The sequence below is a fragment of the Strix aluco genome, chromosome 10 (assembly GCF_031877795.1).
Source record: "Strix aluco isolate bStrAlu1 chromosome 10, bStrAlu1.hap1, whole genome shotgun sequence".
Taxonomy (NCBI): Eukaryota; Metazoa; Chordata; class Aves; order Strigiformes; family Strigidae; genus Strix; species Strix aluco.
In genome coordinates this window covers 7,101,637-7,117,351 of record NC_133940.1, presented here as the reverse complement: position 1 = coordinate 7,117,351, position 15,715 = coordinate 7,101,637, and the positions used below count along the sequence as shown (strand labels likewise).

Genomic DNA, 15,715 nt, shown 5'->3' with positions numbered 1-15,715 from the left:
GCAATAAATCAAAAGGTTCCAGTGAATTTCTTTGAGTGCTAGCAAAACTGCTTAATCTAGGATTTCAAAGAGTGATCAAAACTATTTTCAATTATTCCTGACTTGCACTTGTATCATTCCAGACTGAGCCGAGTCTTTTTCCCTAGTACATTGCTTTATTTAAAGGCAATAGAAAGAAGAGAAAGAAGTGAATTTCAATGATCAGAATCCCAATGTGTGGGAAATATGACTTCAGTTCTTCCTCTGGAAAGTCTGAATAAGACCAAATAATTACAAGTTCTTCACTAATAAAAAACAGAGAAAAAAAAGAAACAATAACAGAACATTTTCAGAAATTGGATTGTCGTTATCTGTAATAATACAGGAGGCTTATCTATTGTGAAAAGAGCAAGCCTGGTTCTAATGTGGCATAAATATTTGCATGATAATAAGGTTATATATTTTAGATGAAGACAATGTATTGCTCACAAAGAAGAAGAAACAGCTGTGGCCATCCTTGGGAAAACATGACTTTCTAAATGTGACTTTGTGCATGTCCCAAGACTCTACAGCTACTTTTCTTTGAAAGTGCATTTACTGTTACAGTGCAGTTGCCATTGATTCCAGACTCCATCCAAACTCTGAGGGTGGCAGAATGGGTATGCAAGAGTTGTTAAGTAGCTTTGATCTTTCAGAATAAGTAAGGAGTCCCAAATGCAGAACACAAAAATAATGCCTTTCTGTCTCACTGCTTTGTGTTACTAACTGGAAGCCTTAAAAATTAAAAGGGCTTGTAAATCACCAAATGTATAAATATATCCACCAAAGAGTTTTATTGCACAAATTATTCATTTGCATCCCAAAATGAACTAGGTGGTGAACTTTCAAAGATCTCTTTTTTTTAAATGTGACTAAAAATTCCAAAAGAGCAGCAAATTGTATTGGTTCTAAAGCAGTGAAATTAAAGTGAACAACATACTGCATTGCTTATAGTGCTGATCCATTATCAGTATAAATGTTGATTGCTTAGGTTAAGAGGTCCACAAAACAAAGTGGCAGCATCCCCAGCTACTATAAACCGTTACAGGGATGTTTATGGAGTTAAACACTATTTCCAGCAGCTGAGGACCTGGATACTCTTACTTAAATACTAACCTCTGTTATTCTTAGGATAGAAAAGTTAACACTTAAAATCTCTAAGATGAACGCATTAAAAGGATCATTGAATGTTTACATTCCTTGATCTAGATTATTCTCAGAACTTACAGAGAACAAGCCTTTTGAAGGACTATTTGAACTACTGCTTTTGATATACTTCTGCTGGTCCAGGACAGATGGTTTATACTGCACTGCTAGAAATATTTTGTGGTGTACCATGTATCTTATGTTCTATGTAAGTAGCCTCTAAACAACTGCCAATTGTCTAGAAGTATAAAATCGTGCACGGGATCAGAGCACTTACTGCATCCAGCCAAAAAAACCCCCATGTCATTTACAGTCTAGAAACCAGGAACAATTGTTCACATGTCCCATTTTATGAGTCAGCAAGGAAAGTGAGAGTATCAGTCTTAGCAGACTCAAAATTTAGATTCAGGCACACAATCTAAACCTAAACCAGAATAACATGCCTAGCCAGCGAATGAATTGTGGTTGGTTAATCAAAAGCCAATTTAAAGTGGAGGTGAATTGTGGCTCAGTTGCACTTCATGGATATGCTCCCACAAATTCTTGTAGCGTGTAGTCCTACCTTTACAAATCAGCTCTCTGTTGCATGGAAGCATCCTCAGATTGCTAGGCATGACTTGTCCACATACATTCTGGAAGACTGTCTGTGGAAAACGGTGGGCTTTCCAGCACAAATAGTTGGATTTTACAGTGTGTAGCTGGGCTGTTATATGAAAAAATATGCCCACACTCAGCATTCAATGGGCAAGAGTAAGTATGGAGTAGAAAAAAGGAGAGGTTACAGAGTACAGGGAAGAGATAGAAAAGGAAAGTTGAATGAATTTTGTTCTCTCCCCAGAGTGCCAGGTTCTTATTTCAGCAGCTGTCTGCCACTCAGAGCCTCTTTTGGCTCACTTACTAGCATAAAAGCTGTCTGCAATAGCCAAGCTGACTTCATGCAGAAAAAAGGTGAATAAAAAATAACTGTTATGCTAAGAACTATTGCTGAAAGGATTCTATAGGGCAGAAACAGACAAGATGATTCAAGTCAGCCAGAGAGGGAAAATTTAGGAGATGGATACTATGCATTTTCAAGAGTTTAAAAACAAATTGTAGCCTTTTTTTTTTTTTTTTCCCTCATTTCATTCCATGTATGTCAACTCCTTTTACAAGGAGATAGTATTTTTTCCCTGTACAAGATAATCTTTGTGGTCTGTTTTTAACTGTAAAAACAGAAAACCAAACTAAATCTGAAACGCACACACCATATTCTTAGATCACAGTAACATATGCCAGGGAAAGAAGCAGTAGACCATCGCTGTATTTGGATGAAGCTATAAAGCCATAAGCACTGGCTTTGAAAAACAATTATACTTAACATTTCTCATCAGTAAATCTCACTAGACTAAGGCAGAAAATATCATCCTCCTCATTTAATGATGCAGAAATTAAAGCATGGGGATACAGGTATGCCTTGTGCAAGGTCACTGGCAGAACTAAAAAGAGAACACCAATTTCTCAATTCCCAGCAAATGAGCTCTTAACTAGGCCCACCGCCTCCTTATCTAGAGCGAATAAATAAATAAATACAATAGTATAAACAAAGTCCTCGGTAGTTCAATTTTAAGCAATCAGTATGAATTATCCATTAGGACTCTACAGCTAGGAATTATTCCTTCACATTATTTGGAGAACAACGAGAAGCCATGGAAAACATAAGCCACCAGCAAACAAATTTGTAAACATTGCATTATGGAAAAGAAGGCCACATTAATAAATAAGTATTATCCACTCGGTGGTGGTAAGTAGCTTATGAGTTAGATGGGATGGTAAATATGGTCTCAGAAAAGACAAGCTAAAAACTACACTGCTAATTAAAGTGTGAACTGTAGCATTAAGCATTTCCCCACTATCATTGTCTTTTCTCATCAGCCATGTTTATGTCTGAATTGCAGTAGATCTGGTATAACTTTATGACTGGGATTTCTCAGCTGTCCAAGAGAATTGCCTGTCCAGTTCCCTTAGCCATTAGGAAAGCAGGCTGTGTACCACTTCCCTTAAGAAGTTCCACAAAAAAATATAAAAAAAAGAACAAAGAATTACAAGAACTGAAGCCCTTAGCTTTACGATAGTCTCATTTTAACATCTTGATAGTTAAGACAACTATAATCTACCTTTTTTCCCCCCCTTTTTCCCCCACTATCTTGAACAAAAAGGCAAAAAACCCCACACAACAGTGGTGTTAGATTTCCCTTTGATTCACTAATTCTGAAAAAAAGCTCAGAAATTTTGAAAGGCTTTTCCCATCCTCTAACCTCCTTTTTTTTTCTATTGTAAGTAATCATGTAAGCTGAATATTGTAAGGTTCTCCACAGATACTTATTAGTGTGTATGTGTCTCAAGTTGGAATACAACTCAGCAACAGCTCAGCAGAACGCAGCAGATGTGATGGGAGCAGTAAACCTTTGGTAAAGCTTTGCTCACTTGAGTGGATCAGTGAGTTTCTGAACCTCTTCTGAGTGGCTCAAGTCTCAGCTTTAAGTGGTGGTAAGAGGACAAAACCATTTTCTCTCTCCTCTGCCACGCACACTTCGGTGTGAGCTCAGTGAGTGCCTGTATTTGCTGAGATTCTTGTCACTGGTGCCAATCCCAGAAGACCCCACTGAAGCCACTCAGGTGTAAAGCTAACAAAGGTACTCTGCAGCTACACCCGAATCGCTCCGATTTGGCTGTACCCTGACACCTTTAAAAGCCTTGTGTCAGCTTTGCTTTGGTATTACGTTGTTTGTTCTTTTGTGATTAGAAGAGAGTTTATGTAGTCATTACATTTTCACAGTTCTCTCAAAATTTCCTGTTAATTTTAGCTGTCCAGCTAAGATACTGGCAGGTACCAAGTCACTAACAAATCCCTGGGAAGAAGGAAAAAAGTTTGTAGCATGGGAAAAAACTGCCTCAACTCTAATTCTTCTGCCTCTCAGATGAGAGGCTCTCAGAACAAAAATCAAGATGCCTTAAAATAGACTCTGTCATATTATCAGTGATCTCAAGGGGATTTTTTTTCCAGGCTTTTGTATGGAAATAGGTCTTATCTCAAGAGGAGCTAACTGCAACAGGTCTATATACATTAGCTGTGCCTTTTCCAATGCAGACAGCATTCTTAAAATGGCTGTACTGCCTCCTACTCAGAAGATAATTGGTGCCTAACACTTCTGGCTCTGGGGAGCAATGTACATGCAGGGTGAGAAAAGAAGATACAAGGAATCTGTGTTGCTAAGATGCAAATCTATACTTGTTCTGTTGCCATAAAGAATCCTGACGTCGTATTGCAGACACTTTGTAATGTTGGTATAATTTATACTGCAAATACGGATTTCCATTATTTCAATCTCTAAATGGTAGTGCCACCTTCCTTTTTAAGATCAGCAACAATGATTAATTCATTTTATTTTTTAAAAAAAAAAGAGATAAAAAAGATTTGGAAATACTGCAACTAGCTCTACTCTTCCAAACTTCACCCTGATTACTTTTTCAAGCATAGTGCATTACCAGTGGTAATATAGATGCATGCACGAGTAGGGTAATAATCAGAGATGAGAACCAAATTCTGAATACTTCAGTTACCTGAACATCTTTAAAGATAACAGAGGTGCATCTGGACTGCAATTTCATCCCTCCAAATGTTTAACAGCATGTAACAAAAGCCCCTGCTGTACTCAAATGGGGGCCCTCTGTGTTTATGATCTCAGGAAGAAAAGCAGTTTCATGATGTCTTGTTTCTCAAACCTCACTCATAGTCTTGAGTCTATTTGGTCTTTAGAATGACTGCATCTCCGATTGCAGCTTCAACATTTCTTTCATTCAAAATGATCTATTCATCTGTATTCATAAACATGTCAATCTTCTGGTTCAAAAAATCCAACCAACCCTCCAATAACAAATAAACAACAAAAACCCTCTCATTAATCCACCTCCCTCATTAGCTAGGATTAAAAACCTTAGTCAAAATGACTGGCCTTGTGCCCAGAAAAGCTATGAGATCAATAATCCAAACAGACTTAATGATCCTCTTACAAAAGAATAACTTTTGTACTTCTCCTACAGAACACTTTGAAAAAGTGAAGGGAAAAATACAAGAAATGTCACATCATCTGCATAAGTTAATTTATCTGTTGGTTTGAAGCTGTACAGTTCGGGGAGAGACTTTGGGAAACAGGTTTTTTTTTTTTCTTTTCTTTCTGTTAAATGACATTTACTGTCTGCAAAAACAGTAATATGAAAAATCGCAAACTGTATCACTGATTAGCCTGTAAGAGCCTAAGAAGTTTCATTAATATTTCCAGTATCTCATTTCACTCATGAGCAGTTTAAAATTATGGCATTTATATTCTTATACAAGATCAGTATTCTTTAAGACTTTTGTTTAGGCAATTTAACTTGTTGGTATCCTTATTTTGACACTACTAATTACAGCTTCTAACTTTAAAAAGCTTGATTTTTATTTTACAAACTCAAGTGTTGATGGGAAGAAAAACAAAACCAAACTAAACCCTACTGTATAGCTCTCTATCAGCACAAGAAGGTATTATAAAAGGCCAGTGCCTTGGACCGAAGCAGGCTATAAACTCCACAGGGAACATTTCTCTCATGGACAGAATGGAAATGTCTTGGGGTAGAGACTGGCAGGTACTCAGCAGAGCATCTATGTTGCACGTGGGTGTGCTAGAAAATTATCAGGCTGGGCTGACTGCAACTGTGGGAATTAGCTATCTAATCAGTGCTCGTCATCTATCCTCTCTACAGTTACTGGGAAAAAAGCAGGCATATCTGTAGCCCAATTCATGACATATATTTTGTGAGGGAATAAATCACCTTTGAATGGCTTGGGTTTTGCTATTTACTCTAGAGACCCTACACAACCAGTTTGAGTCTTAAATTTTAGTAGCTAATTTTGGCAAGATTAACCTATGCTGAAGACAGCTCGCTGAAATTACAGTAAAGTGTGATGTGATGCCAGGAGTTTCAGATAGCTCATCCATTTATTCTTACTCAGAAATGCTGCTTGCATAGCCAGGGCTGGCACACACGAAATCCTGCGTGAAGCTGAAACGCTGTTTGATCTTATGCTTCTCTCCTCTGCTCAACAAGTGGAAGAGGGAACAGCTATGCAGACCTTCTTCCAGTGTGGCTCCCAGGTATTCCTGGGATCGGGCATCTCATTTCACATGGGGCTACTCAGCAACATCACGGGACGAGGTAAGGGCTGAGCTCTCAGTGTAGGAGAGACATCAACTCCCTTCCAGGCTGAAATAGGTCCTCCAGAGCTAGTTAGGCAAGAAAAGGAGAGCCCAGGGGGACAAATACGAGCGGAAAGGTTGGGGCATTACACGGCGAGGACTTGGAAAGCAGATAATGGAGGTGAGATAGGAACTTATCAAATGCTGGAACCTGTAGGGATGAAATCTGATGGAAGAGAGAGACTGCAGAAAGGAGGCCTACCGACAGGCGTTCAGAGTGGCTCTGCAGCAGACTTGAGAACCCGGATAGAAAGTACAGATCCTTTTGCAAAAAGCGCCATTTGTTTTGTGGGGAGAAAAAAGGAAGACAATTAACCTATTATCCTCTGGGTGTGTTCTGTTGCTAGCAAAGATCTATCCCAGCAAAAATCTATCCCAGCAGATACATGTCTGCCTAGGAACCATAGGGCAATCTGGGCACAGTAGTGTAAGGTTAGCATCTCTCTCCATTTTGCCATTGAAGTTACTTATTGAAATCCAGTTTCTAAGACCAGTGCTAAACTTTACTTCATGTTTAAACAGAAAGATCTCTTCAAAAAAGTATTCATGCACTGGAAGTGTACTGCCCCTCATCTTCACTGGAGATAACTGCATAGTTTTTAACAGTGCTTCAGTCTGCACTGTTACTGTTTCTGTAAAGGTCATGATGTCCACTTTCACAAAAGAAAACTTACAAAGAAAGAAAACTATTTGCATCCCATTTTCCTGAGGGAGAAAATACTTTGCTAACCTGGTTACATAATTTTCACAGTTCAACTTTTCAAACTATGAAGGAAAATTTTTTCAGACTCATTATCAAGCCACTACTGAGGCAAGCAGCTCTCTCCTAACAAGCAGCAGCTTCCAGGGCTGCACAGCTAAAGAAATGTAGAGACCTTCTACACAGCAGCTGCCGACACACTTTCCCTGTTAAACAAATCTCCTTAAGCGTAACTGAAAAAAATCTCCTTCTCTCTCACCTAGACGCACTATGAAAAGAATTGCTTAATAGATGCCAGCTGAAGGGTATAAAAACAAACCTAAAAGATCTACAGCAATAATGAGTTTTAAGTTGGTACTGCCGATGCAAAATAAAATCTAGTCACTAAATAAATTCCACTAGGAGAGCTAAGGAAATGTAAAGCAACAGCAACCTCTGTAAAATATGGCTGTGCTACCAATGCAAACATGGTAACATGCAAACATGTGCACACAAGGCAAACTCTGAGACTGAAACAGTAAAAACCACCAGGATAAAGTTACTAAAAGAATAAATTCCCTATCTCTGTTGTTTGCAAACACTAGAAAATTGAAAACGTTTTTGTAGGAGAAATTAGCATTTTTCTGAGCAAAAAGCTTGTAACTGATTCTGGCTCACTAGAGAATAATAAATAATAATATCCTAGCTGCTAGAGTGCCAGATAGGTCATAGTACTTATTTTGCAGGCAATACTAAAATCATACCTGGAAAGAGTTAATAACTTTAAAATAATACTTATACTTTTCTTAGGGTGTCAGTAATAAATGCTTTTAATTACCCAGGGAACGGAGCCATAATAACACAATCACTACTGGAAGCTTTCAAACAAGTACCTCACTCAAAGATGGATGCTATTGCAGTCAAACGTTCCAAGTTCAACTAATGTGATACCATTTCGCCTCCTTCTTGAAGTGAGACCATTTTGAAGTCTGATTCTTCAGTAGCTCATTGTAGCACTTCAGTTTTAAACCTGATCTAATGAACAGCCATAGATGCTATGGACTCTAAACGTAAAGAATTGACATGTTAGCATATTAATGGACTCAGATGTCACGTAAATGATTAGAAGACAGTTTACTGAATGACTCAGATATCTGGCAATATACACGCAAAGCCTCTTTAGCTCTTAAATATAAAGCAACTTCCTTTTGGCAAAGTCCTGATTAGAACAACATAGATTGTAGTTATTTATAGCTCAAATGCTATTGCTGAAAATTTCTCAGAGTTGTAGATACTGTATTATTAACTATAGTAAAGCTCTAAAAATCAGTCAGCAGAGGCCACTTCAATCTCCGCATGATAATAAAGGATTATTATGTGCAGTAACCTATTTATGAAAAGGAAACAGTGTGCTTCTTTCAGACTCCATCAATTGCTTTAATAAGGAATTGAAAAGCCTGGCCTACTTTATATGCAGATCACCATCCCAGTTGCATAAGGATTTACAATAGACAAAACAAAACTGTTTTTGTTGTAAATAAGGGCTGTTTGTTTAAATTGCACAATAATGTTTGCATCTAAAAATTATTTAGAAGCTAATAAGGCTTAATAAAGTTTGACTGTATACTTGTTAATAAAAATGGTTTCAATATTCTCCAGGAAGGAAATGTAAATTGAAGGTGGTAACATAAAGCTTGAAGTAAAACAGGCCTGGGTTAATGGGAAAGGAGACGACTTACTGCGTTTGTTCACTGATGGGCTTAAGAAAACCAGTGTTGAGAATGGAATTCAGTTAAAACATTTTATAAACTTTAAGATAATGAACTTAGCAGTTTGCTCTAGTAGATTAAAATTATTGCAGTATTACTTTTGCTTCAGAGACTGAAACTTGACATAGTTCAGACCAGTGAAAGTTAGTGTGATGCACATACCGATTTCTGCTACCTTGATTCGGAGGACTCCAGAGACCCAGGTTCAAGTTTTACCTTTGGCACTGGTTCATTTGCCTGTATGTTAATAAATTTAATGAGGTGTGGGATGACCCCTGCTGGTGTCCCTGCTTATAAGAAAAATATGTATCTGGCAGGAAAAGGACATGTTAATTTCAGTCCAAAAAAGTTACAAATATAAACTCTGTCATAAAATGTATAAAAATACCTAATTTAATGCATAAAATGAGTAATGTTCTCTTAAGTATGAAAATAATCTTAAACCACTGAACATTACTGTGTTAGAGCTGCAATGCAATGCATTAAGAAGGACATTAATTGTTCAGTTCACTATGACATTGTGTTAAACGTCTTTTATTAATGAGCTGTTACTCCCAGCTGAGGCATTTGATAACCTCTAGTATGATGCTAAATCCTCTCAGTGAATCACTCTAAACAAACCTAGAGGGAAAAAATACCCCAATAATTTACATTTGAGTCTGTACGGTCCTACAACTAGAGTCATTTAAAGAAGGGCAGCTTTCCTATAAATCAAACTTTCTGATTTAATGCAGCTGACATAGATCTATTTTACAATTTTTTTTTTAATTTCAAAAATACAACACATTAAAATAGGTTCAATTTATCAAAGCTAAGAGCAACAATTAAGTAATAATGTACTTAAAGTGCAAAGGCACTTTAACACAAAAAAGTGACGCCCAGTGGCTATACTTGGTAATTGAAACAGCAGTACTGTATATTATTATTTACAAAAGAAAGTCATAGTCCAGGAAAAAAGATCTTTGGAGATCTTCTACATAATACATTAAGTTTCCACTTTGAAATGAAAAGGGAAAAAAAACCCAAAACAACAGAAAACCCAAAGACCCCCTTCCTCATTTCCTTCCAAATCAAAAAGAATTATGCAAGATCTATTACAGAAACATACATTTGCAGTGACAGTTCCTACAGAAGGGTCAAAAGGAGAGAGAGATAGAAATAACTTAAAGGGAACGTTGCAAAAGCAACACCATATCCCGGCTATGCTGAAAGGGTTCCATTTCTCTCTCACTCCCTCTCTAATTTAAAAAGTGGAAATGTTGGGAATGCGACAGGTGTCATCAGCATTGAGTTCAGACTCAATCAAATCTGATGCTGAGCTCATTTAAAAATTCTCCTTTATCTCCCACCTCCCCCCTCACAGCTGACTGATTGCAGTTTGTTTTTCCAGAACTTCGAGGTAGTCTGGTTCTGTTTGTAGCTTTCCTTGGAGTAAAGGATGCTCGGGTTTAGACTGTTCTGCAAAATATTTCCTGGGAGTTCCATACAAAACAGTTTTATTTATCCTGTCCTGGTTTTGGCGTCTTGATTCATATGAAGGGGCAAACTGCCTTTTGGGTAAGGTGCAAAAGTTATAATGAACTAATCCTCCGGTGGGGAGTTCCTTGACCCTTTCTGCAATATTTTGATACAGAAGCTCTGGTTCCCTCGGCGAGGATTGCTTCTCCAGTAATTCAGCTGCACTGATTGTAAATGCGAGACTGGCGGGGTCTTCCTTTTTGTGGTCAAGATTGCTATAGCTAAACTCATGGAGATTCCTGTAATAGGCAACTGGATCCCCTTCCTTTTGCATGTAGATTGGGTTTTGGCACATCTGTCCAACAGGAGGGGGAATGTAGTTATAAACATGTCCTTCAGTTTTATCGTGGGTCTCAGTGTTGTAAGACCCGTACTGGAGCTGAAATGAACTTATATCTAAATTGTTTGCGCTGCTGGGCATGCTTTGCACCCCCTTCCGGCGCTTAAGGACAAAGACAAACAGGCCTGCCCCAAAACAGACTGACAAAATAAACACAACCAGCAAGCCTAAAATTAAGACAGACAGCGGAACTTCGGTGTGTATTTCTGGGTAGGAGCTGGGCGAGACACCAAGGAGATGGGGTGTATCCGTGTTCTGGTTCATGGAGAGGAGAGAAGAATCTGACAAATTGGGGTTATCTGGGCAGATGGCTTCTTTGCTCAGGAATTTCAGATGCTCTCCAGAGTGCTTGGTGGGAGACTCACATATGACTTCATTGATAACTACGGGGGGATTTGACTGCTGGTTGTTCTGGTCAGTGACTTGCTCTATCCAGTTCCTCAGCCCCAGGATGTCACATGTGCAGTCCCAAGGGTTCTCCTGAAGGTCTATCTGAATTAGAGCTGAGAGCTGGTCCAAGACTCCTCTCACAGGCAGATGTGAGAAGTGGTTGTTTCTGAGGTTGAGTCTGGTGAGGGAAGTGCCGCCAAAGACGTTGTCAGGCAAGGATCTGAGCAGGTTGTTATTGAGAAATAACAGATGAAGATTACTCAGAGCATCAAAGGTGCGTGGCAGGATCTCCTTAATGACATTGTACTCTAGGTAGAGATATTGCAGGCTGTGCAGCCCGTCGAACATGGATGGGTATAGAATCTCAAGGTAGTTGCCATTAAGATAAAGTCTACGTAAACTTGTGAGGTTTGTAAAGGCACCTTCTTGTATCACTGCAATTCTGTTATTTCCTAGATGTAACAAATCCAGAGAGCTGTACTCTGCGAGATCGGTTCTATAAATGACTTGCAGATAGTTACTGGTAAGGTAAAGTTTCTTTGGACTGGTCGGCCTAGGGTGGAGATCGGAGATGTTACTTATCTTTTTCTCTTGGCAGTTCACATTTAAGCCGTTGTCTGAGCTCTGCGAAGTACAGATGCAGCCAGATGGGCAGGTGATGGGCACAGGAGACTTTGTCTGGTAAACCATGATAGGTCCGAATATTTGCCTGTCTTTCGACACAGTCACACGGGGTGTGGGGCGGTTCCTAGTTTTGGGTGGCCGGCTGGCTTTTGGGGCTCTGGTGGGACTGATGGCAGCGTTGGCTGTGGGCGATAGCCTCGAGGTGTGCGGGTCTGAGAGGACAGGGTGCTTCTCCCTCTGGTTTGAATCACTGGAGCTTTTCCTAGGGCAGAGGTCCTGCCTGGTGAGCTGGGTCACATCTTTCCCATGAAGCCTGAAGGGGGTTTCGCAGACTATCTCGCCGACGAACACGGTGATGGTGTCTAGCCAGGCCTTGAGCGGCAGCAAGTCGCAGGTGCAGTTCCAAGGGTTTTCCTCCAGCTGGATTTCCATGATGCCTCCAATGTGCTCCAGCACCCCAGCAAAAGGCATCATCTTCAGCCGGTTCCCCCGCAGGTCCAGGTGAGTGAGGAGCACGAAGCGGAAAACATTGCTGGGCAGGGACAGCAGGAGGTTGTCATTGAGAATCAGCACCTTGAGCTTGTTTAGCTTGCTGAAGGCCCCCGCCTCGATGGCACTGATGTAATTATAATCAGCCTGCAGGTACTCCAGACTCTCCAAGCCCAGGAACGTGTCCTCCTTCAGCACTTCCAGCTTGTTGTTATTGAGGTGCAGCCTCTTGAGGGTGCGGAGGCCGCTGAAGGCCCCTGTGCGGATCTCCTGCATGTCGTTGTTGCCCAAGTGGAGGGTCACGGCGTTGGAGTAGTTGACGAACTCATTGGGGAACAGGCGGGTCAGCGCGTTCCCGTTGAGAAACAGCTGGTAGATCTTGGACGGTGGCGGCAGGAGGAGGCTGACGGTTGTAAATCCTTTGTTTTCACAATTAATGTTCAGCACGTTCTCCTTCTCCTCACAAGGGCAGCGGCTCTTGCTGCAAATGTCTTTGGCAGGTTTGCGACTCTCTGTCCGCGAGATCCCAGCCACTGTTAACAAACTGAGCAACCAAACACCCTTCAGCATCTTTATGCGCCGTCGATCCCCGCTTCGGTACCTACAGTCAAACCTTTTGAGACAGGTAAGGAGAGAAAGAAGAAATCCCCAGTGAAAACGGCCGGGAGCAGAGGCTGCCAGGGGAGGGGAAAGCAGGTTGCAAGGCTGCGGGGGGAGGGGGGCGGCAAGACAGCGACTTGCAAAACTCCTCCGAAATCCCCCCGGCTCCTCCACCCCTCCTTTTCCTCTCGGAAGGCGCCAGCGGAGCTGCCGTGGGGGAAGCCCCGTCGGGGAGCTCCCCGAGAACCGCGCTGCCCCCGGCGCTGCCCGCCGCCTCCGCCCGCCGCAGCAGCCGCCCCCGGCCCGGGGCAGCCCCCGCTGCCGGCTCCCCGTCACCGCCAGCGATTCGAAACCGGGCAGGGAGAATCAACGCTGGCAAAGCCACCCCGCCCGCCCGCCGGCTCCTCGGGGCTCCCCGTGCCTCCCCCCTCCCCACCGCGCGCCTCTCGGCTCGTACCTGCTCTCGGGGCGCCCGAGGGGGCAGCGGGGGCAGGGGCAGGGGCCGCCGCCGAGTGCCGCCGCGCCCCGGGAACCAGGCGCCCGGCGGCGAGAGGCATCGCCCGCCCCACACCTCAGGAGGAGCCCGGCCCGTCGCGTCCCGTCGCGTCCCGTCCCGTCCCGGCGGGAAGTTGGGCCGGGCGGGGGGCGAGGAGCGGCGGCGGCGCCGCTGCGGGAGCGCGGGCGGCTCTGCGCGGGGCGCGGCGCGGTGCCGCGCTTTTGCCGGCTGCCCCGCACGGAGCCGCGCTGACGTCACGACGGGGGCGGGGGGGACACGCTTTTCCCAGCCCCCCCCCCACCCCCCCCGTCCCCCCACCCCCCGGTTCTCCCCTCCCGGTGGCTCCGCTGCCGGCTCGGCCGCTCGTCGCGGGAGCGCCCTGACAGCACCTGCAGCCGCGCCCGGCGCAGCGCGGGCACTCGGACCCGCGCAGGGGGAGAAGGTAACAGGCGGATTTACCTGGCTCCGGAGAATTTTTGGCCCCCCCAGTCCCTAAATCCGTGGTCTCAAAATCGAGCAGCTTTTTCGGCACAAGCCAGGCGGCCAGCGCGCACACACACACCGCACACACACGCGCACACACCGCGCACACGCACACACCGCACGCACTACACACACCGCACACCGCGCACACACTACACACACCGCGCACACACTGCACGCATCGCGCACACCGCGCACACACCATACACACCGCGCACACACCATACACACCGCGCACACACTACACACACCGCGCACACACTATACACACCGCGCACACTGCGCACACGCTACACCCACCACACCCCGCGCACACTACACACTCCGCGCACACGCACCCCACACACTACACACACGCACACACTACCCCCCGCGCATCCCCCGCACACGCGCACTCCGGCCGGGGGCGCAGGGCGCTGCCCAGCCCGGACCTGCCCGCAGCACCGCTCCCCGCTCCGCGGCAGCACCCCCCGCACCCCCCCGTGGGTCCCCGCGCGTTCGGGGCAGTGGAACCCCCTCCCCGGGCCGGACCGGCGGGTCACGGCAGCTCCGCGTCCCTGCGCGCTCCCCGGCGCTGAGCAGCCCAGCCCGCGTCCAGCGGGATCATTCCCACCGGTCCCGCTGCCAAACGGCGACGGCGGGGCAGAGCGTTTGGCCGCCGGTAAAAAGAACGAGCTGCCGGAGGTGGGTTACTGTGACTGCGATTAAGCACCATGCGCGGGGCACACATCTGATGGGAAAGGATGGCTGCTCTTGATCTCTGGAAGGTAAAACTTCGGGGTCACACTGGGGAAAAATAATAATAAAAAAAACCACTCCACAACGAATTTTTAAAGTGCTAATGTGGCAGGGTGCGTTATTACCAGATTTTGACAGGGAACTATACACACTCCACTTAGTCTTTAGAGCGTAGAGGTTCGCTGCCAAAAGGGTGCTGGGCTTGGCAAAGGTGGTACTGTCATCTTGTGTTCTTTAGCCATGACGTGTCAGAGCCCACATTTTAGGAGCAGGAGAAATGTGTTTTCTATTCTTACGGGAGGCTTGAGATGGGGAAAGGTAACACACAGGTGCCTTTGCAGCGCTGCTGGGCAGGAATAGTGCTGGAGTTTGTGTTGGGGAGTGGAGCGGCTGCAAGTTCCCTATCTAAAATTTGGAGAGGTTGGGGAAAAAGCAGGAGCATCCCACACTGGAACATGTTTTTGGTGTGGTGCTGCATGAATTTCAACAAGACTGGGATTCTGAAACGCACTCGGAGCTGCTCCATTGCTAAGTCTCTTTATCCAGCTGAATTCAGGAGTAAAAATTGCTAGGATCAGGAAAGATGTGTGTAGCAGATCTGGGGGTTTACAACACCAATACAACAGCGGCCAGATTATTATTCTGCAAGATTTTTTGCTTGTTTTCTGCTTCAAACATTAAGAATATGGTGTTTGCTCCACTAGTTACAGAACACAGCCAGTCTTATTTTTGGATCTTTCTAACACAGTCTAGGGGCATCAGCCTAAAAAGAGAAGGTAAAAGTAGACCTGGGTTGATTTTTTTTTGTTTTGTTTTTCTGAAGGGAGCATATTCATGCACACCCCTGCCCCACTAACACACGCACAGAGGCACACACACGTTCCTGTAACCTACCTTCAACACGTCTCACCTGAGCAGCCCTGCACGGCGTTGCCAGCACTCACAGGGCTTGCTCCAACACAGCAAAAGCTGAAGGCAGAAGTAAGCCCAGTGCATTTTTCTCTCATCTCGCAGCGTACATTTGTTTCACGTCCGTGAGTTTCAGTGACGTGCAGCTTTCTGGTGAGCAAGTATCATGGCCTGGAATTGGCTCATGGGACAACATATACTGTCCCACTTGCCTGTGTTTACTAGTACGTAGGAAATGTGTTT

At 44.0% G+C, this 15,715-nt stretch overlaps 1 protein-coding gene across 2 annotated transcripts; it reads right to left on the bottom strand.

Annotated features, from left to right (window-relative positions):
• Nucleotides 1–9,403: 9,403 nt before the first annotated feature.
• Nucleotides 9,404–13,995, bottom strand: SLITRK2 (SLIT and NTRK like family member 2). Of its 2 annotated transcripts, none has more exons than XM_074835132.1 (2): nucleotides 13,802–13,995; nucleotides 9,404–12,859 (listed from the first exon to the last, which is right to left on the bottom strand). In XM_074835132.1, the coding sequence occupies exon 2, from the start codon at nucleotides 12,814–12,816 to the stop codon at nucleotides 10,243–10,245; it is 2,574 nt and encodes an 857-aa protein (XP_074691233.1). In that variant the 5' UTR covers nucleotides 12,817–12,859; nucleotides 13,802–13,995; the 3' UTR covers nucleotides 9,404–10,242. The 2 variants fall into 2 exon arrangements, with proteins under 2 accessions (XP_074691233.1, XP_074691231.1); XM_074835130.1 differs by lacking the exon at nucleotides 13,802–13,995 and adding an exon at nucleotides 13,304–13,521.
• Between the last annotated feature and the right edge of the window lie 1,720 nt (nucleotides 13,996–15,715).